Genomic DNA, 26,728 nt, shown 5'->3' with positions numbered 1-26,728 from the left:
TGTATGCATTTTTGTTGTTTTTGCATATTTTTATGTGCACGTGTTGTGTGTGTGTGTGTGTGTGTCTTTGTGAATGTGTTGTATATATATTTTTTAATTATTTTATTTAGCCGTTATTTATCCAGGCACAGCAGATTAAGAAAATTCTTGTGCGCGCATGCGCGTGTTTGAAGGTTTGCAGCCTGCTCAAGTCTGGCCTCTGTCGCCCCCTACGTCAGCAGCGGCGCAACTGCGCTTCTCTCCTTATTTTCCACTCACTTTCTCACACTTTAAAATGGCGGCGTTGAGCAGCGCCGAGTCCCCACCGCCCGTCTTTAACGGAGACACCTCAGAGCGGCAGCCGGGCGGGGAGCGGGGCCTCGACGAGCTTGGCGCCGCGCTGGAGCCCTCCTGCTCGGAGGGGATCCCCGGAGGTCCGCAAGACGAGGAGGTAGGCGCTTTACGGCAGCGGTGCGATGGTGGCGGCGGAGGGGTGGGAGGGAGGAAAAGTGGGCACGGGGAACGGGGCTCCGAGCTGGGCTAATTGGATGGAAATGTTCAGGAAACGCCGGCTGCTCGGCGGATGGCGGGGGATGCGGCACAAGGGGCGGGCGACGACCAAAAGCGACGCGGCGGTGGCTGCCGAGACCCTCGGCTGGCTAGGCGGGAACATACGGCAGCTGGATGGGGAGCTTTTATTCGCAGGGGTCGGTGTTTACTCGGGGCCTTGCTCGCTTTATTCCGTCGGCTCTCACTGCAGCGCCGCCACGGCACACAACGCATGCCGCTGTTGACACAACAAAGACGGGCAATTAACGGATCTTTTTTTGGGGGGGGGCGGAGCACCGCACCGCTGGGTGTTCGTAGTGGAGAGACCCACTGGGGGCTGATAGTGGTCGGGGGAGTGGATGCTAGCTCGAGTCGTGTTAAGTGTAATGCTGCAGCTGCACAGGTTACTTTTATAACGGACCCCCCCCCCCCCCCCTTCCTTTTCCAAAACGCTCACACTTGACCACGCAGGCCTCTGCACATAAATCAAGCCTAATTTTTTATTAATTCACAATCAAATATATTTTTTATTTACAATTAAAGGCAGTGCTGTTCCTTACTGTTTTGACATTACTGGTTCAAATCGCACACATCGTCACATATTCTGAAAAGCTCCATATTTGGTTAATTGAAGGCTCGAGATGTGAGTGGTGGTCTACAGCAGAAACACATTTTTGTCCCGGGGCACATTGTAGTAGTTATGGTCAGAGGGTTAGACCAGTCAAGGGTGTACGTTGCCGTGCACTTAAAAAACAGTGACCGTAATCAAGCACTACAGAAAATTTATTTTGGGGGAGTAAAAATGTGATTTGGTTAAAGCATTTGCGTACACTTCGACAAACAAATTACCTATACGACATCTCACAGAGGAAGCATATGTGTTGCTTATCATTAACTAATGCTTATCCATGTATCCAATAAAGCTCAATGCAGCTCTGCTTTGTTTTTGGCTGTGCATCCTACATATTCCCTTTAAATTAGGGCGGCACAAAACAGAAAACGTGATGTGTGAAATAATTGTTGAATATAGCAATATTGATATTACGGCATTTTTATTATCTAATAAAATAATTAAAAAATGTTCAGGTAACAAAATAAGCAAGCTCAATAGTTAATTGTAGTTACTAGATAATGTTCAACTATTGGATGGCGATGCACATTTAAGTTTGTATCTGACTTGTCAAATTCAGATACTTCCATATGAAACTTATTGCATGTCTGTGATTTGCACATTTCATGGGCCAATATCACAATATCAATAATGTTTCAATATATTGTGCAGCCCTACTTTAAATGCATTTACTTTTGCTGTGAAGTTGTTATATTTGATTCTGTCTAACGGAATTGTAATGTTGTGAATGGATTTAATATTAAGAATTGTTTGATTGTGTGGAATTGATTGTTGAGTTGAGCTTGTTTTTGAAATGCTCTTGAAACTATTGCAGTATGATGATGGCTATGGAAAGCCGAGTTAAATCTCTGCCAACCTGCGCAATTAAAAACTCCTTCTGAAAGTACTCAAATACTATATATTGGAATAAAACACAATTAAATGACTGAGTCAAATGCCCATAACTACTGTCTATATAACCAGAATGAGCAAAGTGTGACAAACATCTGAACTCCATTATTTTATTTTTTATTTTTTTAAATTATTATTACTTTTGATTTATTCGTCTTAATTCATACTTGAGGTTTCCTTTAAACGGCCTAGCGATGAAAAGAGCCAGTGCCTGATGCAGTTCCTTAAAGTAGGGAGGATAAGAGCAACATCAGGAAATGGCCCGTTTTTTCGACATCCCATTGAGTCATAGTTCACCATTCAGCCCTTTTTTTTTTTTTAGCATGAAACATTATCATGTGCTAGCTCTGCAAGTTGCAAGTGCAAGTTGGTGTCTATCTTTCTGTAGCTGTATAATTATGATACAATATACTGATGGCATTAATTTTGCGACAGACAGAATCTAGAAAAATGTATCTGTGTTATGGCCTAGGGATGCTTATCGTACGCTATATGCTGTTTTTCCAAGGCAGATATTTTTTGGGCAACTTGCTCCAAATTTTTTCAAGGAGCTGTTTGACCTAGTGGTTAGAGCATTTATCATATCACAATCTAGCGCTTCAGTGCTTGAATCTCAGCTCCGGCTTCCTCCCTCATTCCTAAAGCATGCAAGTTAGCTTTATTGAAGACACACTCTAAATTGTCCATAGATGTGAATCTTAACCCTGTGAATGGATAGTTAGATTTCATTACGTGTTATCCCTCTTCATTTAGTTAGTCCACAGTCTTGTCTAATAGAAAACATGCTTTGACGCCATCTTGTGGCATCTGCAGGCAATTACAAACCTTTTTGGGTAGTAGTGAATTACTTTTCTGTGTTTTGCAATTTGCGTTTGGGTCGGTCCTTATTCGCTGTACAAGAAAGGCTGCGGAAAAGAGATGTTGGGGTGAGGTTCCCGAAGCTGGAAAAATTTGCGCTGCTGCGACAGTCTTATGAATAGGTTATATTCATTGAGGCGAAAGGGAAGCCTGAAAACTGATGAGCTTGCATGATGTCATGCTCTCGAGTGACTAACTGGAGATCAGTAACTTGTGGGTGATGTCATTCTTCTGAATGGATGTCGGCTTTTATATCTGATTGCTGTCGGTCAGTGCGAGGTTTTTAATTCACAAAAGTGAGGTACACGTATCCCAACCCCAATCAAAGTCCGCAAAGTTGAATAGGATCACTAAAATATGTTTTTCCCCACAACAGATCTGGAACATCAAACAGATGATCAAGTTGACGCAAGAACACTTAGAGGCTCTTCTGGACAAGTTCGGAGGAGAACACAATCCTCCCTCCATATATCTCGAGGTGAGTGCTTGGCTTTCACTACACGGAAGCTCAACGATGTCACCTAAGACCCCCCCCCACCCCCCTCAACAGGCTTATGAGGAGTACACCAGTAAGCTGGACGCCCTGCAACAGAGGGAGCAGCAGCTGCTGGAGGCCACGGGCAACGGCACGGACTTCTCCTGCTCGTCGACTCCGGTGCCGGCCCTCCTGGAGGTCAAGATGGAATCTTGCGTGGCTGGCGGCGGTGGGGGCGGCGCTCAGGCTTTCCCCTCCGCGCCCAACACCCTGGCCGTCCTCCAGAAACCCACGGATGCCAGCAACCCGCGCTCTCCGCAGAAGCCCATCGTCCGGGTCTTCCTGCCCAATAAACAGAGAACTGTGGTATGTGTTAACTTTGTGTGTGTGTGTGTGTGTGTGTGTGCGTGTGTATATGTTAACCAATCATAGTAAATATTTACATATTCAATATTAGTGAGGAAATGAAACATTCAAAACATGTTATTTCCATGCTCACTTCCAACCCAAATTGTCTAGCAAACCTGATAAATGATGTCAAAGATTATAAAAAAAAAAAATAATAATAATAATGATAAAAGGTGACCTTTACCATTACAGTGCTTATTATTATTATTTTTTATTTAATCCAATAATGTTTTTGTTGCTTTCACTGCCTTTCAAGCCAGTGGGAAATGCTTCCAAACACAAATGAAAACACTTACAAGGAGCATGAAGGACATGTTTGCGTGTGGAGTCGGAGCCCGTGATGTTGGTCACGCCCCCTTAAAGGTGCACACGTGCACGGGGTCACCGTGTTAATAGCCATTCTGTCCCCTGCGTTCAGGTCCCCGCCCGGTGTGGGATGACTGTGCGAGACTCGCTCAAGAAGGCTCTAATGATGCGAGGACTCATCCCAGAGTGCTGCGGCGTCTACAGGATACAGGACGGGTGAGTGTGATGCAAACGCACTAAATGAGAGTAATTGAGCAATTACCGAGTGACAAGGTCTTCTCATTCCAATCTTAACTACTTGTTGCCAATATTATTTTTTTAATATAACCATCAAATATCATCCTATTTGATCAATTAATGTAAATAATGATTCTTATTTAGTAAGTCATTTAATATTATGGGGAGAATGTTTCTTTGTTATTTAGCCATTATTAGGAATACTATTCTAATTATGCTATTCTTTATATATATAAAACATTGTATTTAATTTATTTAACACTCATAAAATGAAGTTTATGTTTGTAGTGTAGTTGTAGTTGCAGATGTTGTTGTTGCCGTGGAGACCACTGCTTGGGTCTTGGCAACTTTCAACTAAATCAGGGTTTTTCCTGGTTTAAATCGAGGCAGAGGTGCCAATGCCAGGTATCGGTGCCAATACCAGTCTTATTTTAAGGTATCGGTACTCGCGGTGATGACCAATAGCATTATCAACCATCCTCCTGCAGCCGTTTTACGATCAGGAACTAGAAATGAGAAATTATATGAATAGAAAGTTGACATTAATTTTCTGCAATGTTAAGAAAAAATAATGGTGAATATAGGTCTTTAAAATCATCATTTGGGTGGGGAATTTATTTTTACTAGTGGTATCGGTATTTGGTATTAGTATCAGTGACTACTCAAGAGTTGAGTATCGGTCTGAAAAAAAAGTGAGATCAAACATCCCTAATCCTGACCATGGGCCATGACGTGCATGTATGCTGTAAATTAACTGACTCACTTTCATTTTTTACAGGCAACATATAATACTCTCATGTTCCAATAATAATAATAATAATAATAATACAAGTTCCAATAAGTTTTTTTTGTTTTATGTATTTTATCATGGTGGTTAAAGCCAAAGAAATAAACTTTTCTAATGTACTGTATAATATATAAATCAGAGAGAAGAAGCCTATTGGTTGGGACACGGATATCTCCTGGCTGACAGGGGAAGAGTTGCACGTGGAAGTCTTGGAGAATGTGCCGCTTACCACGCACAACTTTGTGAGTACCACTCATCCAGTAAGAGCAATATCAACGTGATAATTATGGTCGAAAAATAGGACCATGGAACATCTTTCGCATGAACAGGTGAGGAAGACCTTCTTCACGCTGGCCTTCTGTGACTTCTGCCGGAAGCTGCTTTTCCAGGGCTTCCGCTGTCAGACATGCGGCTACAAGTTCCACCAGCGCTGCAGCACGGAGGTCCCCCTCATGTGCGTCAACTACGACCAGCTGGAGTAAGTCACACACAAAGACACATTTCGACTACAGTGTAATAGCAGAGAATTTGCTACCAGAATCAAATGTGAACAGCAGCAAGTCTAGTCATTTTTTAAAATAATTGTTAAACCATTTAAATTGCAACACCTCTTCCCATATTGTTCACATTTCTGGAAAAAAAAAGTAGTCGATTATATAAGTAGTTGAGTATTTATGACAATACATAAACATTTGATTATATTTAGGGGTGTCTGGCAATTACAATTTTTAATTGTAATTAATTTCATGACTTCAATAGTTAACGATTAATCTCACATTTCACATCTGTTCTAAATGTACAATAAAGTGTTTTTTTAAAAGTTTTCATACTCTTAACATAAAAGTGGAAAAAATGTTAAACTAATATGGCTGCATCTTTTAGTCATTGATTAATTAATTTCATAATAATTCATAAAAATTGAGTTCAAATAAAATAGAGGTACTGTACAAAAATGAGTGTGATATTAATTTGTGTTTAGGTAATTTTTTCTGCCACTAGATGGCATAATTGCATTTATAAGACATTGGTGACAGCTCAGTGCATTTTTCTTTTCATATTAAGAGTTATCTAATCTTTAACATGAAATAACTTCTGCCCATTTTTAAAATGGTAAAATACAACCCCAGTCTCCACAAATATATGCATTATTATAAAAAAAATAAAAAATTACTGTTAAATTTTGACGTGGATGTGTCTGCTGCGTGGTGGTTATTAATCGCGCATTTAAAAAAAATTAGTGCTGTTAAAGGAACTTTGAATTAACTGAAAATTATCGCACCCCTAATTATATTGAATATTAGACTTCTAATCCCGTTTTGAATTTTATCCTGTGCAGCTTGTTGCTCGTGTCCAAGTTCTTCGAGCATCACCCTTTCACCCAAGAGGAGGTCTACTCCGAGGGGACCACCCCCGTGTCCGAAGCCTGTCCGTCGCTGCCCCCGTCCGACTCCACCGGGTGAGCCATTTCCCACCTCCACGTTTCCCAACAAGCGGCCGCGCTAACAAGCACACGCCGTCTCTGCAGGTCGATATGCCACGCCAGCTTGTCTCCATCCAAGTCCATCCCAATCCCGCCGAGTTTCCGGCCCAGCGAGGAGGATCACCGCAACCAGTTTGGCCAGCGGGACCGTTCGTCCTCGGCTCCAAATGTCCATATCAACACCATCGAGCCTGTCAATATTGACGTGAGTGATGAACATTTTCAGAGCTCACACTTGGATTGTATTTCCAAAAATGAAAACTGGCCACACAGTTGCATAACAAACCCGGCAAAATGAACAATGGCTCTCTCACAGGCACATTTTCAGAAACAGGCATAATAATGATTATAAAATCTTATCTTATGATAAAGTCCTTTCATTCCTTTCTTTCAGGACCTGATCCGAGATCAGGGACTAGTAAGATCGGATGGAGGTAAGGATCCTCTCTCCATTCTGTGGCTTTTTTTCCCCCACCATCCCGCGTGTCTGCGTGCACTCTGGTCTTTTTTGTGTATGTGTGTGTGTGTGTGTGTGTGTTCTGTGTACATGTGTGTGTGCGCGTGTGAAGACCCTCGAAAATTTAGAGTCAGTGCTCGTACTCCTGCACCCTGACACGACAACAGTGAATTTTCATGCTAGTGGACGTTATTTTCCTTTTTTTGTTGCTTGCGCCACTCAAGCTTCCACAAATGATTCTTTGAAAGATATGGGAGCACTTTCCCCCCATTATAAGGATTTTATATATTGATCTTTTCTATTCATTCAAAATGCAGCTATGAAGTCGTATCAATTGGATTTTGCTGAAATAACTTTTTTTTTCCTGCTCGCAACAGTAAAATGTGATTTATTTTTTTAAAATTGTGTATTATTAATATTTATTCACAAAGTAATTTAAGAAACATTTAGAATTTGAACCTTTGTCTTTTTTTTGTCTACTTTTATTTATTTTTTATAGTTAAAAAAAAAAAAGGTTGATTGTTATGATCTGGTTTGAATTGTGAAATTATTCTAGATTTTTTTTCTCCCACAATGTTGCATTTTAAAATTATTTTTCGTAATAATAGTAGTGATAACAGTAATGATACAGTTCATATTAATAACAAATTATCTTCATTGAACACTTTTCACAATTAAGTCTTAAGACTCATAACGGTATTTATTTATTGTATGAGCCCCCCCATGCTACTATCCCCCATGACGTATGATGTTGAATTAATTTCTCAAAATGGTGGGAAAAAATGAAGTCAATGTTATCAAGCCGAACAGCTCAAAAGGAGCTGTGATGTGATATGCGTTGGAGTGGGCTCCGTGGGCACGCTTACTGTAGCTTGAGTAGAGAGGGGCAGGGTGAGTGAGTAGCAGTGATGGTCTGTCTGTCTTTCTTTGCCCTGCAGCCCCCCCGAACCACCCTGCCCGCTGCTTGAGGAAGCACCGAACACGGACCTCAAGCCCCCTCCTATACTCCTACCCCAATGACATAGTCTTTGATTTTGAACCCGAGCCCGTGTTCCGAGGTAGTCAGGCCCTCTGTGTGTTCTCGTGCCCCCCACACTTTCACACCACCACCACCACCTCCCTGCATCACTAGCCCTGTGTCTCATTCATTTTGTGCCACCATTACCATCTTTCACCACCACCCACTGTCCCACTGAAACCATCAAAGTGCCCCCCCCCCCCCAAAAAAAAATGTTCCACTACTATGCAAATTTGCACTTCACACGTCCCTATTTTAGCATTTTAATAGCAGGTTATTCATAGGATAACATCATCCTGTATTATTCTTTAAAGAATAAAAAATACGGTAAGTTCAGAAAAGTGCAATGATTTGAGTAGGCAACTTTCACTTGTATGGAACCAGGATTTTGTGGCATATCCATAGTAATTAAGGAAATAATTTATTGACTACCAGTAATTGCTCCTAATTAAATTACTCAACAGGCTTTCTGAGCCAGTTGCCTCAATATCACAATTTTCGAATTACAGTACTTCATATCATGTAGATAATATCTGCTAAGAATACATTAGGATCAGCTTAAGGCTGGAATTTGGATTAATATTTTTTGGCAGCTTTTTCTTTATCCAAATAATTGTTTTAATAAAAATATAATAAATTTAATATATAATAACAGTGAAAAAGAAAATCTTTCTCCAAAAGTTTTAAAACATGAATATGTACTGTATTATTTTTTATGTTAATATGAATACATATAAAACACGTCTTCTTTGCACCCCCCACCCCCAAAAAATGGCCCACAGAAGTTATTTCTTTGAATAAACGTATTTGTATGATTTATGTATTTCTTGAAATTAAAATAACAAAATTCAACAACAAAAACTGAAATACAAAGTTAGTTTTTATTTCTTCCTAAGGACTCACAGCAGTACATTTTCCCCCCATTTTATTTTATTTACTTAATTGTAAAAAATAAAGTCAAAAGATGAAATGTTAATTAAAATAAACCAGATCCCCCAAATAGCCCACAACCTTAAACTTTCGAAGAGTTTTTAATTTATATATTTTGTGAAAAGTGAAATGAAATTACAATTTAAGTATCATTTCATTTAAATTAATTGAATTGAATTGTCTTAACAAATAAATATACTTATAGCAAATTATACAATCGTAATAATTTTAAAATTGATGTTTAATCCGCAGTAGTAGCAATGTTTAAATTCATTAAAATAAATAAAAAATAAAAATTCTTCCCAAATAAACCAAATTCATGGGGAAAAAAATGTAAGCTAATGTTAATTGACCCACAACAATAAGGCCTATGGGGTAGATGCCACGGACTTCCGGGTTCCGGGTTTCACACATCAGCGTCGTTTCCGGCCACTGATGGCCGCGTTCCAACACTCGCAACCCCTCCCCTGCACCCCCCAACCGCGCGCTCCCGCCCATCGGCGTCTTAACTCTCTGAAATGCTTAGAACAACTGAGACAGACACACTACACACTCGCACCCGTCAACGGGATTTGGGGAAGTTTAGTACACTAAACCTGATAAGGACCGAGCCCTGCCACAAATAGCAAACATGTGCAAGTAATTGACACCCCCACTCCTAAAAAGATTTGCAATTGCTACTACATGGCAGCAAAGGACGTCAAAATGGAATTCCTCAACTCACCTCAACATGCTTCCTTGACACCAAGGTGCCACTAGATGGCACCAAAGCAATACTGACTAACCCAAAGTGTGGGGGACTTCACTGTAATGCCATTCAATCAAGCTCCCTCACCCCTCCCCTGCATGTGAACAAACACTTGATAGATTCAAACTCCCTATCATTCAATTTTAGTTACCTTTCCGCCCACCTATCTTTCCCCTTTTCTCGCCCCTCCCCTTCAGGGTCCACCGCCGGACTGTCAGCCACTCCCCCCGCCTCGCTCCCCGGCTCCCTGACCAACGTCAAGGTTCCCCAGAAGTCGCCGTGCCCGCAGAGGGAGCGCAAGTCGTCGTCGTCGTCCGAGGACCGCAATAAGATGGTGGGTCCCGCGAGAAACGAGAAGGTCCCGTTTCGATTCAACGGGTCTCACCTTGTGGTGTGCAACAGAAAACGCTGGGGAGGAGGGACTCCAGTGACGACTGGGAAATCCCCGAGGGTCAGATCACGTTGGGTCAGAGGATAGGCTCCGGCTCCTTTGGGACTGTCTTCAAAGGAAAGTGGCATGGTAGGATGAATGCTCACACTACAGTATTATAATGCAGCTCTGCTTACCTTTTGATTTTGATGCTGTGTTGCAGGTGGTATAGTCACTCACAGACATTCAGTATACAAAAGGGCTGCAGCTATGTGATATTTTTAGACTTCATTATTCTTTGGGGCGGCGTGGCTCCGTGATAGAGTGGTCGTTTCCCAACCCAGAGGTTGTGGGTTCGAACCCATGCCATTGTGGCCACATCAAAGTATCCTTAAACAAGATACTGACCCCACTGTTACTCCTGATGCTGCGTCATCAGTAGGTGAATGAGTAGTCGAATGTAAAGCACTTACAGGGCCTTGTAAGGTGGAAAACCGCTATATAGATGAAGTAGCATTTATTTGTTCATTTTTCCTTTCGGGCAATCATAGGAACAACCGCATCTGAGGTGCAGGTATTATTTTTGTCTACTTTGACTCCCCGTCATCTTAGGATCTGTGACTTAGGGCTAGACTGGTGAATGATGTGGGTGTCGGCGAATGTGTGTCGATTTGGCTGGAAAATAATTACAAGCAAGTTCATGTCTGTTGATAGCCATATTGTTTGTTGGTGGTGCTTTCAACTAGAGAAGCCGCTTTAAAAAAAGATGATTAAACTCAAATAATCATAATCTAAGGTGACGTGGCGGTGAAGATGTTGAACGTTACTGCTCCGACACCTCAGCAGCTTCAGGCCTTCAAGAACGAAGTGGGAGTCCTCAGGTAACCTCAAACCCGACAGCGTCCTGCTCTTATCCCCGCATAGAAAATGGCCGACATCCTTTTTTGTTCCACGATTGCGTGTGTTTTTAGGAAAACGCGTCACGTCAACATCCTGCTGTTCATGGGCTACACCACCAAACCTCAGCTGGCCATCGTGACGCAGTGGTGCGAAGGCTCCAGCCTGTACCATCACCTGCACATCATCGAGACCAAGTTTGAAATGATAAAGCTCATCGACATCGCCAGGCAGACGGCTCAGGGCATGGAGTAAGCCCCACTACCACCGTTAACGTTTTTAATTTTTTTTTTTAACTGTACAGTGGAACCTTGACTTAGTAATATATACGTTGTTCTGTCACCTCATCCTTAGTTACCTGCACGCCAAGTCCATCATCCACCGTGATCTGAAGAGCAACAGTATCTTTTCAAGGAGACAGACCGTATTTTGCTTTTTATACCCCCACAAATTTTAAGAAGCGTTCCCAAATGTGTGATACAAGTGCAATGCAGCCGTTTCCTTAAACCCATCTTGCGCAGATATTTTCCTCCATGAGGATCTGACGGTGAAGATTGGTGACTTTGGCCTGGCCACAGTCAAGTCCCGCTGGAGTGGCTCCCATCAGTTTGAGCAGTTGTCTGGCTCCATTCTGTGGATGGTGAGCGCTTTGAAACTGACATTTCTGTTTGTTTGTGGCCGGCATAGTAACTGCAATGCGTCCCCCCTCAAGGCTCCGGAGGTGATCCGGCTGCAGGACAAGAATCCCTACAGCTTCCAGTCCGACGTCTACGCTTTTGGCATTGTTTTGTATGAACTCATGTCAGGAGCGCTGCCCTACTCTAATATCAACAACAGAGATCAGGTGAGATGCTGGCTGTGGTCATAGAAGTTCAGCAGGGGTGTCAAACTCATATTAGCTCAGGGGCCGCATGGAGAAAAATATATTTTCAAGTGGGTCAGATTGGTCAAATAATAGTATATAACTTAAAAACAATTGCCGTCAATTACACGCAGATCTTCGCTATTTGCGGGCTAGCCCAAAATTACAGAGTTCAACTGTAATCATATTGTTCCAAAAAATAACACATATGCAAATGCGGGGCAGGAACACTTAAATCTACCGGTTTTGCATATATATTGTTCCCAGAATGCATTGTGTGGCGCAGTTAAGGAAGTTATAAGGACATTAATCTTTGTAATATGTATTTGTGTTACCAGTAATTGAATTTGTCATAATTAACACGTTTGTCGGGCTATGATTTATTTTTATTTTTTTTATTTTTTTAAACAAACAGATGATGCATCTCTCTTCATTATGTTCTGATTTTGTTAAACTTCTGAACTTATTTCTTGTGAATGGCCGAAAATGTAGTATTTACCAGTAGCAGGCATGAAAATCCCTCACCATTTCGGTGAAATTCACCTACGTGATTTGTGCAGATCCGTTGAGAAAATATTCCAAGGTGATAGATAGATAGAGGACCAGAGATTCAGTGTATCACTGAACTCCGGGTGGGTTCGGTACGATTCACGTTAAATCAGACGGTGCCATATTCCAAAGCGCATCTTAAGTGTGATCTGTTGTTAGGTTTGAATTCATTGTGCTATGTGTGGCAGGCACGTTCTTGAAAATGTGTTTAAACAACTGCATAAGGAACCAAAACCCAACCCGTTTGACGAGTGCCCGGCGAATATTAATGGGGATCATTTTGGTCAAAGTGCTTCTCACCTTTTTCACCCCTGACCCGTTTTCATGCCTGAGTAGGGAGACACATGAACATGTTTTCAACAAATTATGCGCAGATCATATTCATGGTGGGTCGAGGCTACTTGTCCCCCGACCTCAGCAAGGTGCGTAGCAACTGTCCAAAGGCCATGAAGAGACTAATGGCCGACTGTTTGAAGAAGAAGAGAGAGGAGCGGCCTCTCTTCCCTCAGGTGAGGAGGGTTCTTACTATTTTGGTTATTTTTTAGTAGTACTGATAATACAGCACAGGATACACAAGTACTGTGAGCATGAGATACTCCTCATTACTACCATTGGGAATAATTTCAGATCTTGGCGTCCATTGAGCTGCTGGCTCGCTCATTACCCAAAATCCACCGCAGCGCCTCGGAGCCTTCGTTAAACCGAGCGGGCTTTCAGACGGAGGACTTTAGTTTATACGCCTGCGCTTCGCCCAAAACCCCCATCCAGGCGGGAGGCTACGGTAGGTCCGATAAGTTTCTAGGCCTTGTTCCATTTGTGGCCAGTTTTTAAAAATAAAAACAAATAAAAATTTCACCCCCAGGGGAGTTTTCAGCATTCAAGTAAGTGCTGTGCATCTCACCAGCTCATCCCTCGTCACTGCTCCGAAGTCCTCCTGTCCTTGCCGTGGATTAATTTATCACTGGAAAAACAAACAAACAAACTGAAATGTAGTCTTAAACGAATGTGCCCTTTTCTTCCTCTACCTTCCAACTTTAAAGCCGTCCGTTGGGCATCTAGCCAAAGCAACAGGCAAACTGAATCGGGGGGGGCGGGGGTGGGGAAGAAGTCAAACCATACAGAAAAAAAAAAAATCACAAAGGGTAAAGAAAACCAAGCACGAAGATATACATACCAAAACCATTTGGAGGCGGAGCAAACTTCCCAGGTGGGCCAGCCCGCCAAAGAAAATGGCGAAGACGGGATGTGACGCAGAGGAAGAGGCCGAGCGGCTCCAGCTGCACTTTGGAAGGAGGCCTGCAGGGGGCGGCCCTCTGCCGGGCGCTTGCAGGCTCGCCCAGATGAGCTGAGAAGCGGGTTGGGGAGGGGGCACCGCCTCCCCAACTATGACTTGAAAAGTAGTTTTTCTATATATAGCTCTAAGTTTGTCATGCTATGACTTTAACTAGCAGTTGCTAGAAATTTGGGTTTTTGGAGAAAACTTTTCGTCCAGCAGCAGAGCTTGTTGCTTTTTGCCTTTCCTGCCTATTCCTGACCTTACCTTTGTCAAAAGAATATTTGAGAGCATTTTGACAGGTTCAATGGCTCCTTCAAATGAGACGTCAGCAGTAGAACATTTCCCACCTTTAAAAAAAAAGAAAAAAGAAGCTTTTTTTGCCGATAGACAAGTTTTTGTGGGTGTTTTTGTTTGTTTGTTTTTGCAGTAGAAGCAACAACATTTTTTTGACAATAGTAGCAACTTAACAAGTTTTAGCGATAAAAGCAACAACTTGGTGATAGACTCAACACAACAGTTTTTCACATTCCAAGCGACAAGCTTTTTTTTGGGGGGTTAAAGCGAAAACTTTTTTTTGACAATAGAAGTGATTGAAATGAGACGACTTTTCGTTGTTAGCAACTTTTAGGCATCATCTCAAAGCTTTAAAACCCCCTTTTTTTTTTTTTTTTTTTTATATATATATATATTTGCAATTGAAGCAACTCTTTTGCCAATTGCAGTAAACACCTTTTATGAGCCAATAAAGTGACACCCCTTTTCTCAGCCATGAAAGCAACACATCTCTTTTTGGGCGAGAGAAGCAACAAAACTTTTTGGGGGTGATAACATGTCAACTTTTTTTGTGGGGGTGGGGGATAGAAGTGGGATCCACATTCCATTTTGAAAGCACTGAATAGTAATAGTTGTTTCTGAGTATCGTCAGCTTTTTGGGGTATATTGTTTTGTTTGTTTGTTTGTTTGTTTGTTTTTGGGGGGGGGGGTTGATTTTCAAAGTACTGATTCAAAGTTGAGCACATTTTGTGCATGTCATTGTTTCCGTTTCCTTGTTTTGGTGCGTTACGTGGCTTTAATATTACACTGTGGTCCGGATCCCACTTCTGAAAGCAACTGCACTAAACGCGCTGCGGGCTTGGCGAGCCTCAAGTGTTGTGTATTTGAGACGGCTCTCACATTAACATGAGTTTATTCCAGAATGTGCATTTTTGTTTTGTTTATTGCCTTTTTCTGTACAGACAGCAGTATTTATTTATGCCATTTATGTTATACAAGCTAATTTTCAGAGTTATTTTCAAGCTCTGTGACTTCTAGACATTGCACTTTGTAGAAATGAATTGAAACAAATGAGCGACTTGCCTTTTTTTTTTTTTTGTGTGTGCGTGTTATTATTTTTGTACGGAATTGACAAAGCACATTGCAGTATCCGAAGCCGTGCTTGGCATCCGCAGGACCTGATGCTCAGATTTTTCTGTCAGCCTGCTTTTATTTAGTAATGTGTGTCCACTCCCGAGTGAAGAGAGCTGAGCTCGTGATTTTTGTTGTTTTGGAAATGAAGCGTGTCGTTGCTAAGCGTTCATGAAGGATTATGCTCCACTTTTCACTTACTGGCAGCTCCTTTTACAATAGTTATTTAATAATGTCTGATGTTTCACACTAACTTTGGTTTGTAGTTGTTTGTCATTCCCCCCCAGCCACTCCACAAATGCACAGCTAAATTGCCGTACTTTTCAATTTTATTTATTTATTTTGTAATATTTGTGCTGTTTTGGAGATTTCAAAAAGGGAGATACATGCTTATCGTACAGTGCAGGGAACAATACAAAAAAATGTTTTCATATTTTGTCGGCCACTTGCTATGCACAAAACATGGAAACATTTGAATCGATGTTGTCAAATGAAAATCGTGTATTCACTTCTTTTTTTTGTACTGTACATCAGAAATGCAGAGATATTTTTTGGGCGGTGTTTGTTTTTGCTAAAAAAAAAAAACAACAATTGCAAAAATGTGATACAGTACATGTTTTGTTTTCAGGGAAGAGAGGTTATAATGAAAAGTAGATATCTCAAAATAATGTTCCTTTTTTGCTAAATTTGGACATACATGGTCGTTTCTTTGACACTCATTCTCCTTAAATGGGTGAAAATAGTATAGGGTGGCTTTAAATGAAAGCACGTGTCACCATTTTTTATTTATCTGCAAAAATCAGCAATAAAAAGTGCACCTCCCCTGTCAAATTTTCAATATAGTAAAAAAATTGTAAGATCAGCATATTAAACAGAAATATAAGCAAATGGCAATCATAAGGTAAGGTTCTGCAAGATTAAAGTTGTTATTTTTTGTTTATTGGCTGCAGTTCATCTACAAAGGCTTTGTTTTGAGTTATTTGGCGTTTTATTACCATTTCAAAAGCAATGACTGAAAAGTGAGCTTCTCATCAAGTCAGCATATCACAGTGTTTCATTTTCCACTTTCCCCTCTCCCCTCCCACTTAAATCTTCTCCGTAAACTCACATTGAAACATTCATTTTAGGGATAAGATCGCCTATAAATTGCCTGCTAGAAGTGCCCTCCATTGCCCAAGTTGGTGTACTTTTTATGGTCCTTATTGTCCTCCCTTTGTCTTTGCTGCCTTTACCTTTAAAACACCGCCTAATTCTATTCAGCAGAACTATCATGTCTTTCAAACCGATTGTTTGTTTTGTTCATTTAACCCCTCTCCATGTGTAAATAGTGTACATAGGGGGGGATATGTCCATTTGCTAGGAAAGCATGGGAGAACTACACATGTAACAAATTTCAAAATGGTTGCGTGTACAAGGAAATAAAAAAAACACACAAAGAACTATTTAAGGCTGTATCATAAGGAGAAAGAGCTTAATGTATTTGTTGTGAATATGAGAAACTGATATATTAAAGACGTGCATGAAAATGAAGTGGTGGAATTGTGGTGTTGTTTGTGGTCCTCATGGTGGCAGCATAGTACTTTCTCACAACTATGTTGCCAAACTGTTTCTCGATGTATTTTTTTTGTTTCCTCCTTTCTAATCTAGGGATTGTAGCTGGGATGGAAACCACACTAAGCTCTGGGAAAATAAGAGATAAATTCATCAACTCTCGGGGAGTTTTGCTAGAACATTTTGTCCTTGCTTGAGTTAAAATCATCAATCTCGAACATCCACTGGAAAAGGTATTCCAAACCAAGTGTGATTCAGCAGAGACGAGCCAAACAGCATGAGTGTCTTGACACCCTCATCTTCGTGACATTTCGTCCAGTTCTCGATACGTTGAAAATCAAACGTCATTTTTTTTTCTTTCGAATAAATGATGATAAATTCATCTATTGGCTCCAGTGTGCAAGTTGCATTCAACAATCTGGTTAAAAGGTATTAAAATTGCCTGCCACAAACAGCCACATTTATTTGTTATATCCCCCCGTTTTAATTGTGTATACGTGAAATACACGAGCTACAAGGACACACTTCCGGAAACACCAGCTGTTAGTCATCAGTGACAGCACTCCACCTGTTCGGATGAGCTCTACAGGTGAATTCACTACACTGTACAGCGATTTTAATTCGAATTCTATTTGAACGGTTCAGCCCTTAGTACAAATCAAATGTGTAACCATTTTCTGATACATTTTTTTTAAATCACCCGTAATATTGACTGAGGCCGTAGTAATTGAGGAAACACTTTTGTTTTGTTTTGTTTAATGTTTTGTTCGAGTCAAGCCAGCTCTGCTCAAGAGCAAAGGGTGAGTACTTAGTAGAAGAAGAAGTAGTAGAAAGAGGCACTTGAAAATGAAAACTTGTGGTACAGTAACCAAGTATTGGTACTGTACTGTGTTGCCTTGAAATACAAGTTTAATTTGTTCTGTGATCACACGTGCTGGTAAATATACTCACTTGTATCTCAATATCTTTCCCCATTGAAATTAATTGAAATACTACCAACCCACCCAAGCTCCCGAAAAACAACAAACTGAACACTCAGTCACATTAAACTTTTTAAAACCATGCACTCAATGACTAAATAATGAAATACAATGTAAGGGATGTAATACTTTTTTTTTTTTTTGCTTTAATTCAGTGGACATTTTACTGCTTCTTCTTGTGCAGTGGTTCTTAACCTTCAATCAAACCCCAGGGGTTCGGCGGAGGTCAAGAAGACACACAGCCGGCTCATTATTTGTGAAGATACGCCCCCGCTTGGCCATCATTGGCTGCAGGTGATCACGCTGCATGGCTAGGCTAATCTGTGCCGCAGAGAATTAGGCCCAGGCGGCGACTTGCGACAGTTGTGATGGTAAGTCGTGTGATTTCTTTGTTTTTGTTAGCCCTTCATGCTAACTATGACGAGCAAAAAAAAAAAGAATGTGGTTGGATGAATATGTTCATATGTATAGTATAGCAGAACGTATGGTGTTCCACAGGGTTCAATTCTGGGGCCTTTTTTTTTCTTCTTCAAATGCTCTATAAATATAGAGTTGAGTTGAGTGATGGGAATTATATGGTGCTGACCAAAACTCCTCAGTTAGCTGCAGTAACAACAATTGGTCTTTGCAGAAGATTTTTTTAAAAATAGATGCCGGTGAGCAAAAAAAAATCAGCCAAGCTGGTATCTTGGGGAAAAAAATACATACTTCGATCCATCTCATCATTGTAATCACTCTTTTATCTTAATACATGTTGTCGCGTGACGCTATCACTGCCTTCCAGAAGCGTTTCCACTGTTCCTGAAATATGATAATAGCCAACCAATAAACATATTTACAGCCCGCCATAAAAATCCCCCACCACCTTTTCTCCCATATCACATTTCGCATTTATCACCAGAAGGTGGATATCTGTGTTTGGCGTAACTGCGCGGTAATAGCTATAAGGTAATCCTCCCACACACAGCGCGGCAGTCAGAAGCATCTGTCAGGAGAGGAGAAGACAAAGGAATGGCACTTTCGTTCAGCCAGATACTTGTACACAAAGCCGACGAGGAGGCGGCGGGCCTGCTTCTCGATCCAAGTGCGTAGGATAGCGGCGAGTCTAGCGGCAACAACTCACCCACTGGAGAGATAATGCGTTGTTTTTTTTAGTTTAGAACTCATGTTGCTATATTTGAGACTTGCATGGGTTGACCTGTGCTCAAGTTGTTGAAATTATGTTTTCAAAGTGGAGAGTTTATGCGGCAGCACAATTCTATGCAATTGTTGTTTTGTTTTTTGGTTGGTTTGGTTTTGATCAGCAGGGCCCCGAATCAGGTTCATCTGCCAATCTCGATCTTGCTCGTCCCGCCAATTATCCATCCCATAAGTCCTTCGGTGTCAGCTCCTCGCCTGCCCCGGCATCTTGAAGCTGTCTCGTCTCCATGAGATTTTTGTCATTAGCTCCGAGTCTATTTGGGTCCTCTGCTTCTGTTCCGTCTCCTTGTACTTGACGTCTGCTCTTTGCCTGTCGATTTTAGTTTTTCTTGTTGAAGATCAAAAGAAATGTCAGTACCCTGCCTGCGGTTTTAGTGTGCGTTAGGAGACGTGACTGTTTCTCTTTCTCGCCACAACAGTAGCTTGACCTAACAATCGAATCATGGAAAATAGAGCAACATAAAAAGTACTGTCAATAATCTGACATGGCATGTCACTTTTAAGACTTTTGAGACATTTAGATGTTGATGTATGGAGAAGTAAACTTTCAGACCATACTTTTTTTTTGCCCCTCACCTTTCAATTCACATCTCCACTTGTTTTCTCCCGCCTACTCTTCATGCACCATCCACATAATCTCTCTCGTGCCATCATCAAATATTCCACTCACGGCGTGCGGCTTTGCTGCCCCTGGCCCTCCGGTGGTTGCCTCTCCTCAGTGATTAATTGTCTTCCCGGGCTTCTCCAAATGCGCTCCAACTCTTCCATCTACTAGCCCGCCCCTACTGACAATGAGATGAGAGGCAAGTTCCGTCGTGACATTGGAAATCAGATTTAATATAATCAATCATATATCGTCAGTGGTGGCAAACATACACACACAGTACTTAAGTAGAAGTACAGATGTGTGGAAAAATACTCGTGTAAAAGTAATAATGATAATTAAAAAAAAAAAAAGTACAGACTCAATGAAACCCATCATTCCCAGTTAAAAGAAAAAAGTGCAGAAATCTAGTCTACTTGACTCATTCAAACATGTAAACACATTTTTAATGCTTTGCCCTTCACTCCCAAAAACGTATTTACACGTTTTTTTAATGTTTTCTTTATGCAAGGTCATACAAATGACACCTGAAGAGGTTTCTTAAAGCAGTGGTAGTTATTCCATAAAACGGCCAGTAGGTGGCAGCAGAGTATAAGAGATCAGCCAGGGCCATGTTGCAACAAGCTCGTTTTGCCAGTGATTTCACCACGAATGTGAATATTGATGAAACTTAGCTATATTCTACTGCTAATTGCTGAAAAACAAATACAAATATACTTTTTTTTTTCCTGATGAATGAAGAGACTCTAATCTTTCTTTTGGTAGGTTCCATGTTTTTATAGCAATAGAACACAATATTCTGTGGGCGTGGCAAAATCAGTCAAAATCGAGTCAAACAACTGGGAGTGGGAATCATAACAAAAAAATGCTTTCTTAGCAAAAGAGTGCTTTGCTACCATCTTATGACATCTGACCTCTTTTGTACTCGTGGATATTTTTTGCTATTTGCAGCAGTGCTCGGTCGACTATATTTTATTAGTACAATCAATTTGTTGCTGCATCTTTGGCAGTGTTGCTGGTGCTGGGCTTGAACCAAAAGCGGTGTTATTTATTACACGACTGGCCCGTCAAGGCGGTATGCACAATTTATTTCTCATGCAGCTCCCCCCCAAAAAAAGTGAGTGAAAAATAGCCCCTGTCACGCAGCCGGGAGGGGAAATCCCCAGCTGAGTCATTTGCAACCGTAGCTGAAGGGTCCGCAGTTGCAGTATTTGACCGGAGGTGGGACTAATGGTGCGTGTGGCAAAAAAAAAGAAAAAAATGAAGTTTGGAATTGGATACATATGCACTTCACACACAGCATTTAAAACAGTTTTTAATAGGACAAGAAAGAGCCGAGGCTCTAAGAGAAATAGTTCTAAAAGTTTGCTAATTGAGTTGCACAGTCTAAAATATATATATATATATATATATATATATATATATATATATATATATATATATATATATATATATATATATATATATATATATATATATATATATATATATATATATATATATATATATATATATATATATAATTTTTTTGAGAGAGAAAGAATAGAATAGAAAAGAAATATGGCATTTAGCATATTTTTATTTGCATTAAAATGTCAAAACATAGTCAGATTTGATGGGAACAATAATGTAAGCACATTAAATATAGAATTGATTTCAACTGTGGCTGAAATAAATATCCTAACCTCCTCACACAGTAAAGTTAATGCTGTGAGTTTATGTACAAGGACTGACGAAGCAAGATTTGATTTTATTCTTACTTAAAAGCAACATTGAAGAGACTAAAGATGGCTCCAAATGCTTTTTAGGAATGTGACATAGAAGAAACTGAAGAAACACAAGCGTAGCCAGCACTTTGCTTAATGGCTGGGCTGCAAGCTAAACAACGATCCATTTTGTTCCATTATCTTTTCTGTTGGAGTGATGCTGTGAAAACAAAACAGAGAGAAGATTGTTGCCATAATTGAGGAGAGGAAATGGAGCTTGGGAGCAAACACCTTTGATGGGTGGGGGGGGAGGCATCCAAGGATATAGGTGCGGTTTAGAATGTTACTGGAACAGAACATTATCAATGACAGCCCCAATATGTTTTTGACAACCAAAATGTTGTCATCCAGCATTATGTTAACTCAAACTTAAAGCCTGGGTATAAAGTGGTAAGATGCTCTTTTATGAACCCATCAGAACACTCCGCAGAAGTGGCAAACAATCGTTTGTCTGCGTTTGACAAGAAAGTTGCAGGCCAAAAAAAACAAATCAAAATGTGTCTTAAAATGGGGTTTATTTGAGCGGAGGCTTTTATTTGCAAAAATGTGTGTGGGTAGGTACATTGTTGTTTCATGTACCAAACGAAAAATCAAATTTTATTACAAATGTTTTTGGCTAATGGTTCTTTATTTAAATAAGGCTTTTATTTTTTAGGGGAGTTGTTTATTTTTTCCCATTCTCATGTATTGATGCAAAGTGCTGAATGGGATTTTTTTTAATTGAGCTCTTTATTTTGTAATGTTTATTTGAGGTGAGGCTTTTTATTTACAAAGCTTTTTTATTTGCATACTTTCTTTTGCATGGTCGCATGGACCGAATTAATTTGAGGTGCGGCCTTTATTTTTGTAATCTTTATTCCAGTGGAGGCTTTTATTTGATGCGATTCTTGTGCATAAATGCAATATGGTGTAATTTACCGAAAATAACTTTATTTGTGGAGAGGTATTTAGTTGCGCCAGTTCTCATTTATATAGACATTTATATATACAATGGGATTTGTATGTGCTGAATGGGAATTTATTTGAGGTTGAGCTGTTTCACATGTTTATTTTAGATCAGGCTTTTTATTTCCAGATGCTTACATAAGGCTTTTATTTGCATATACTAATTTGCATGGCTGCAATGTGGTGTCATGTACCGAATGAAGCATAATTTAAGGCGAGGCATTTATTTTTCAAATGTCTGTTAGTTTGAGTGGAGGCTTTCATTTGAAATGATTCTTGTGCAGACATGCAATCTGGTGTCATGCACTAAAAAGAACTTTATTTGTGATGAGGCTTTCCCCCCCCCCCCTATGATTAATTGATGATTCATTATTTGATGGATTATTGATTAGTTAACTGTTTTTCTCCATGTTTGCCTTTTCTCCACTGTAATTGTATGCAGAAAACCTGAGTTTGTAAATCGGGGTTGCATGCCCATACCAGCCCTGACTAAACTTTTTGCTAAGCTTCATGTCACCCAAATCCCACAGTAAATCCTTGTTTTCATGTCCCCCAAAGCCCGTGTCAGTCCTCCCATCGCTTGTCACAACAAACCGAGCGTTAAATGACAACCAACACCATTTGAATGTGTTCAGGCTCTTCTTTTTCTTCTTCGTAGTGGTAAATCCAATAGTTCCGAGAATATTCCACCTCCATGCTTCCTCTACATTGTTTCTTGGCAGCGGAAGCTCTAATCTGTAATTGTCCGCAAATGGCACCAGCTGACAGAAAACGCTCTCATAGAAGAACTGATGTGCCTATTTATCTCTGTTATCTCATTCAAACAAGAAGTCCACACCATTAGGGGAGAATGTTTAAGCAGCGGCCTGGGGAAAGTGCTGGCAATTTGTTTTTGCCTATTTGTAGCTTTCATTCTGTTGTGTGGCCGTGTGTGCTAGCTAAAACAGGAACCAAAACGTTTGATTGATTGATTTTCATTTTTTAATCAAGTTGCTCGTGTCGTGACACAAAAAGCAGAGGTGGCAAATACGGGTCCAGAAAGCAGGGGTCTAGGGTCAGAGGTTTAGGGGTCCTGAGCTCCCGGCAAGATAGATTTAACCATTTATACATTTTAACGCAATTTAATTTCCACATTTAGAAAAGCATAACACTTTTTGATCATGGGCATTCAGTCAGTTAGCTTGTCAGGATAAACTGCTAGCTTCTCCCATCCCATCATTTCCTAGCTAGAAAGCGTCATATTATTGCTGCCATTTTGTTAGAATATAATTTAATGAAGTACTACTGTATGTGTAACAAACTTTTCTATCTTGTGTAAAAAGGACATACCGTAATAATCATCATCTCTCAAATTTTAGGGGTGCTAGGATTAAATTTAGGGGTGCTTTGGCACCCTAATAAAATGGGCTAGAAACACCCATGCCAAAAAGTAAAAACCCTGTCACAGTTTGGCTAGTGTTAGTTAAGGGACCTTGCGGTACACTTGGGCCCTATTTTTCCTCTCTGTTGTCCCATATTGATGCTGCTGCAGCGGGGACATCAGCACTGGCATTGATATATAGGTTGGTCCGCTTCCATTAAAGCAGCCCTGACAGGTAAATTCCCAAGAGGAGGTGTTCAATTAAGAAGCCAGGGGAGAGGAACTGTCGCTTGACGTTCAGTTTCAACTGTTTGTCGTGGCACATAACGTACTCACAGGGACTATTGTTGCTTATTTATGTATATTAAAGTGGCATATAAAATCTAAATTCTACTATCTGTTCCATCAAATAGAAATGTATTCCCAACAGTGTGTTCTCTTAATATATACAGTACTGTATATATAGGAGATAACCTACACTCAATACACCATTTGGTCAGCACTGCAACACTATGTAAATTTCACAGTAATTTCCCCTAAGAATTAATTTGTATGATATTTTTAAAAAGTTTTTTATTTATTTAAAAATTTATAAAATATATATATATATATATATTTTTTACTGATCTCAAATTATAGTTCATTTCTGGATTCTTCCACATGTGTTGCACCTGTGTCAATGGACGCACCTGTGGGTTATTATGAGTGTGTTCCTTCCACTTCCTCCTGCGCCAAAGTGTCATGTTGTGCAGTGGTTTCATCTGTTAGCCGTGAGTTCAATTAGCTCTTTTGGGAATTTTTATGTTTGAATAAATTTCTGAGTTGCTGATTTTGGCCACTGTTCAAATATACTGTAAGACCTTTAATTGTCTCCCTTGGCTCCTACTTGACCTATGTGATTGCGCTTTTGCAACGAGAACTATTTATTTTTTTCCTCCCATGATTTTTTTTTTTTGGAAAGCACCTTGAGTTCTTTCTTTAGATGATAAGGTGCTATACAAACAAAGTTGACATGACTTGATGTTCAAATACTTTAAAGAGAAATTACTTTTTCAGTCAGCTTCAAATATATCATAATCATAACTTTCAAATTTCTCATTCGGTTTTAATGAGGTTTACTTTTCTGTCAATGTAAAACTGCTATTAATACAGAACATTAAAAAAAAGAGCCTAAAAAATACGTAGTTACCTTGTACGCTGTATGCTGCACAATGTCAAGAATTCCTGTTTTGGTTTTCATGCCAACAACAATCAGGGAATGCCCTTGACTTTTTACCTCATATCGACTTATTGTTCCTATCTATGGTTAAAACTAGCACTGAACGATTTTGAAAAATAATCTAATTGTGATTTTGTTACTATTATTGTCAAACAAATTTAATTAAAAAGACAGACAAAAGAAAGACTTGCTTGGATTATAGGCCATATTTTCCACCAACTATTCTATCAGAGGACTAACTGCACTTTACAGTATATAATCAAACTCATCTGGAGGTGCTTTAAAGTTCATCTGCTAACGATAGACAAAATGAATGCTGTGTACATGTCCATGCAAATTTCCTCAACCGAGCTGCCTCTTCCCCTTTAGAAATCAATATAGCCATTTGTTCTCAGATGTCTTCATCGTGACGCGTCTTTGCATACTTAATGAACTTTCACTGTTCACTGTCCAAAGCTGTATTGATCTTTAAAAATGGCTCGTATTCAGCAGAGATTTCCATTCTGTCTGAGCAGAGCTGAGGCAGATACTTCCATACATCAAGCAGACAAACAGAGCACTTTATTCTCTTTTTTTTTTTCGCTTTCCCCAAGCCGGATTCTCCCAGTGACTTTTTTTTTTTTTTTTTCCAGCCGTTGGCAATTTATCCACAGTCCTTTGGAGACAGCTGGTTAAGAGATGTGTAAAGGGGAAGTGTTGTGAATCTTAATCTAATTAAATGCAGGAGAGTAGCAGGGCATGCACTCCATCAGTTGATCTCGCTCGCCGATACTTGTGAATAATGAGCTCCAAGGTCAGCAGTCACATGGCCACGCCCAGATTTACTTTTGCTTCTCTTTCAACCTCCTCAGAGGCCATTTCACACACAGGGGGTCTCAAATGTGGACTTATTAGGCAAATCAGATGGAAGAAGAAAATACTAGAAGGAATCTTAAGTTAAATCCCACCAATTTCCGCTGGTCCACATTTCTTCATCTGGATTGGCAATTTGTCAATAATCCCTTCCATAAGTATCATGACCGAGGCAGGAATACCCTGTTCCTAATGAGACGACAATGCTTCATGAGTTTTTTGGGAGATTCAAGCCTCCACATTTTTCTCTAGAACTGTAAGCAAAAAGTTGTAGTTACGAATTCTAGCTAAGGTTAACTTCAGTTTGGTGGATAGTCATCAATTCCTTCAAAAAAAAAAAAAAAAAACTACAAGATGGTCGTTGCCACTCAAAGTTGAAATTTAGTGTCAAACATAAACAATTACAAATTGTGTATTTTATTTTATTAAGTCAGTCGGTACTGACCCGATTTTTGACGATTATATTGACAGAAGAAAAAACACTTCCCTCCATGCTTAGTCCGTCTTTTTTTCTAAGTTTCCTGTCATTCGTTATTCGTCAACAAAATAGTTACTGATTAAATGCCCACCTGTAGTAATTATAAACCTTCCAACAACTTACAATTACAAAACAAGTAGAAGTGACACATGCATACAACAATACTCACCTGAATATATTCTTTATCCTCTTTGAAAAATGTGTAATATTATTCCACCTTAGTTTCAATGGGCTTCTGTTTTGCCATCAAAGCTGTTATTGTTGATGTTTTTTGGGGGGCGCTGGAGCAGATTAATGGAATTTCCATTCCAAAGTCATGGATGACACCACTGTGCATTTCAATTGTGGCGTTTATATGCATTATGAAGGGATTCAGTAAACCCTACTCTTATGTAACATTAAAGCTGTATTGTGTGGAAAATAAAACCGTTATTATTATTAAGATTTTATTCCATGGTCAAGTAAGTACAATGGGATTTTTTAAATTCCTTAAAAATGTATTTTTTATCATAGTCATTCTCATATAATTGAAATTTTTACTAACTTTGTATGTGCCCATTGATACTCCCACTGGCGTTTTTAAAAGACCAACTTCCCAAATGAGTGTATTTTATTTACTATTTAAACATTCAGGGCCTAATGAAAGTGTTTGAAAAAGCCA

At 40.0% G+C, this 26,728-nt stretch overlaps 1 protein-coding gene and 1 long non-coding RNA gene across 6 annotated transcripts in view; both read left to right on the top strand.

Moving 5' to 3' along the window:
- The first annotated feature begins 232 nt into the window (after positions 1 to 232).
- braf (B-Raf proto-oncogene, serine/threonine kinase) lies at positions 233 to 16,642 on the top strand. Of its 2 annotated transcripts, XM_077544434.1 has the most exons (20): positions 233 to 430; positions 3,285 to 3,386; positions 3,459 to 3,749; positions 4,210 to 4,313; positions 5,261 to 5,363; positions 5,451 to 5,599; positions 6,458 to 6,577; positions 6,647 to 6,806; positions 6,996 to 7,035; positions 7,997 to 8,116; positions 9,952 to 10,088; positions 10,157 to 10,274; positions 10,921 to 11,005; positions 11,096 to 11,272; positions 11,376 to 11,422; positions 11,543 to 11,661; positions 11,734 to 11,865; positions 12,807 to 12,941; positions 13,060 to 13,213; positions 13,295 to 16,642. In XM_077544434.1, the coding sequence occupies exons 1-20, from the start codon at positions 275 to 277 to the stop codon at positions 13,315 to 13,317; spliced, it is 2,472 nt and encodes an 823-aa protein (XP_077400560.1). In that variant the 5' UTR covers positions 233 to 274; the 3' UTR covers positions 13,318 to 16,642. The 2 variants fall into 2 exon arrangements, with proteins under 2 accessions (XP_077400560.1, XP_077400561.1); XM_077544435.1 differs by lacking the exon at positions 7,997 to 8,116 and having other exon boundaries at positions 234 to 430.
- A 620-nt stretch (positions 16,643 to 17,262) lies between these two features.
- LOC144035283 (uncharacterized) overlaps positions 17,263 to 26,728 on the top strand; it is a 100,339-nt gene continuing 90,873 nt past the window's right edge. For all 4 annotated transcript variants that reach the window (XR_013288405.1, XR_013288404.1, XR_013288403.1 and 1 more), the window contains exons 1-2: positions 17,263 to 17,463; positions 17,828 to 18,014. This is a non-coding gene — a long non-coding RNA (uncharacterized LOC144035283). The remainder of the gene's footprint in view (positions 17,464 to 17,827; positions 18,015 to 26,728) is intronic.

Source organism: Vanacampus margaritifer, chromosome 15, assembly GCF_051991255.1.
Source record: "Vanacampus margaritifer isolate UIUO_Vmar chromosome 15, RoL_Vmar_1.0, whole genome shotgun sequence".
NCBI classification, from domain to species: Eukaryota; Metazoa; Chordata; class Actinopteri; order Syngnathiformes; family Syngnathidae; genus Vanacampus; species Vanacampus margaritifer.
The sequence above is the reverse complement of the archived record's forward strand: the minus strand, read 5'-3'. Positions and strand labels throughout refer to the sequence as shown.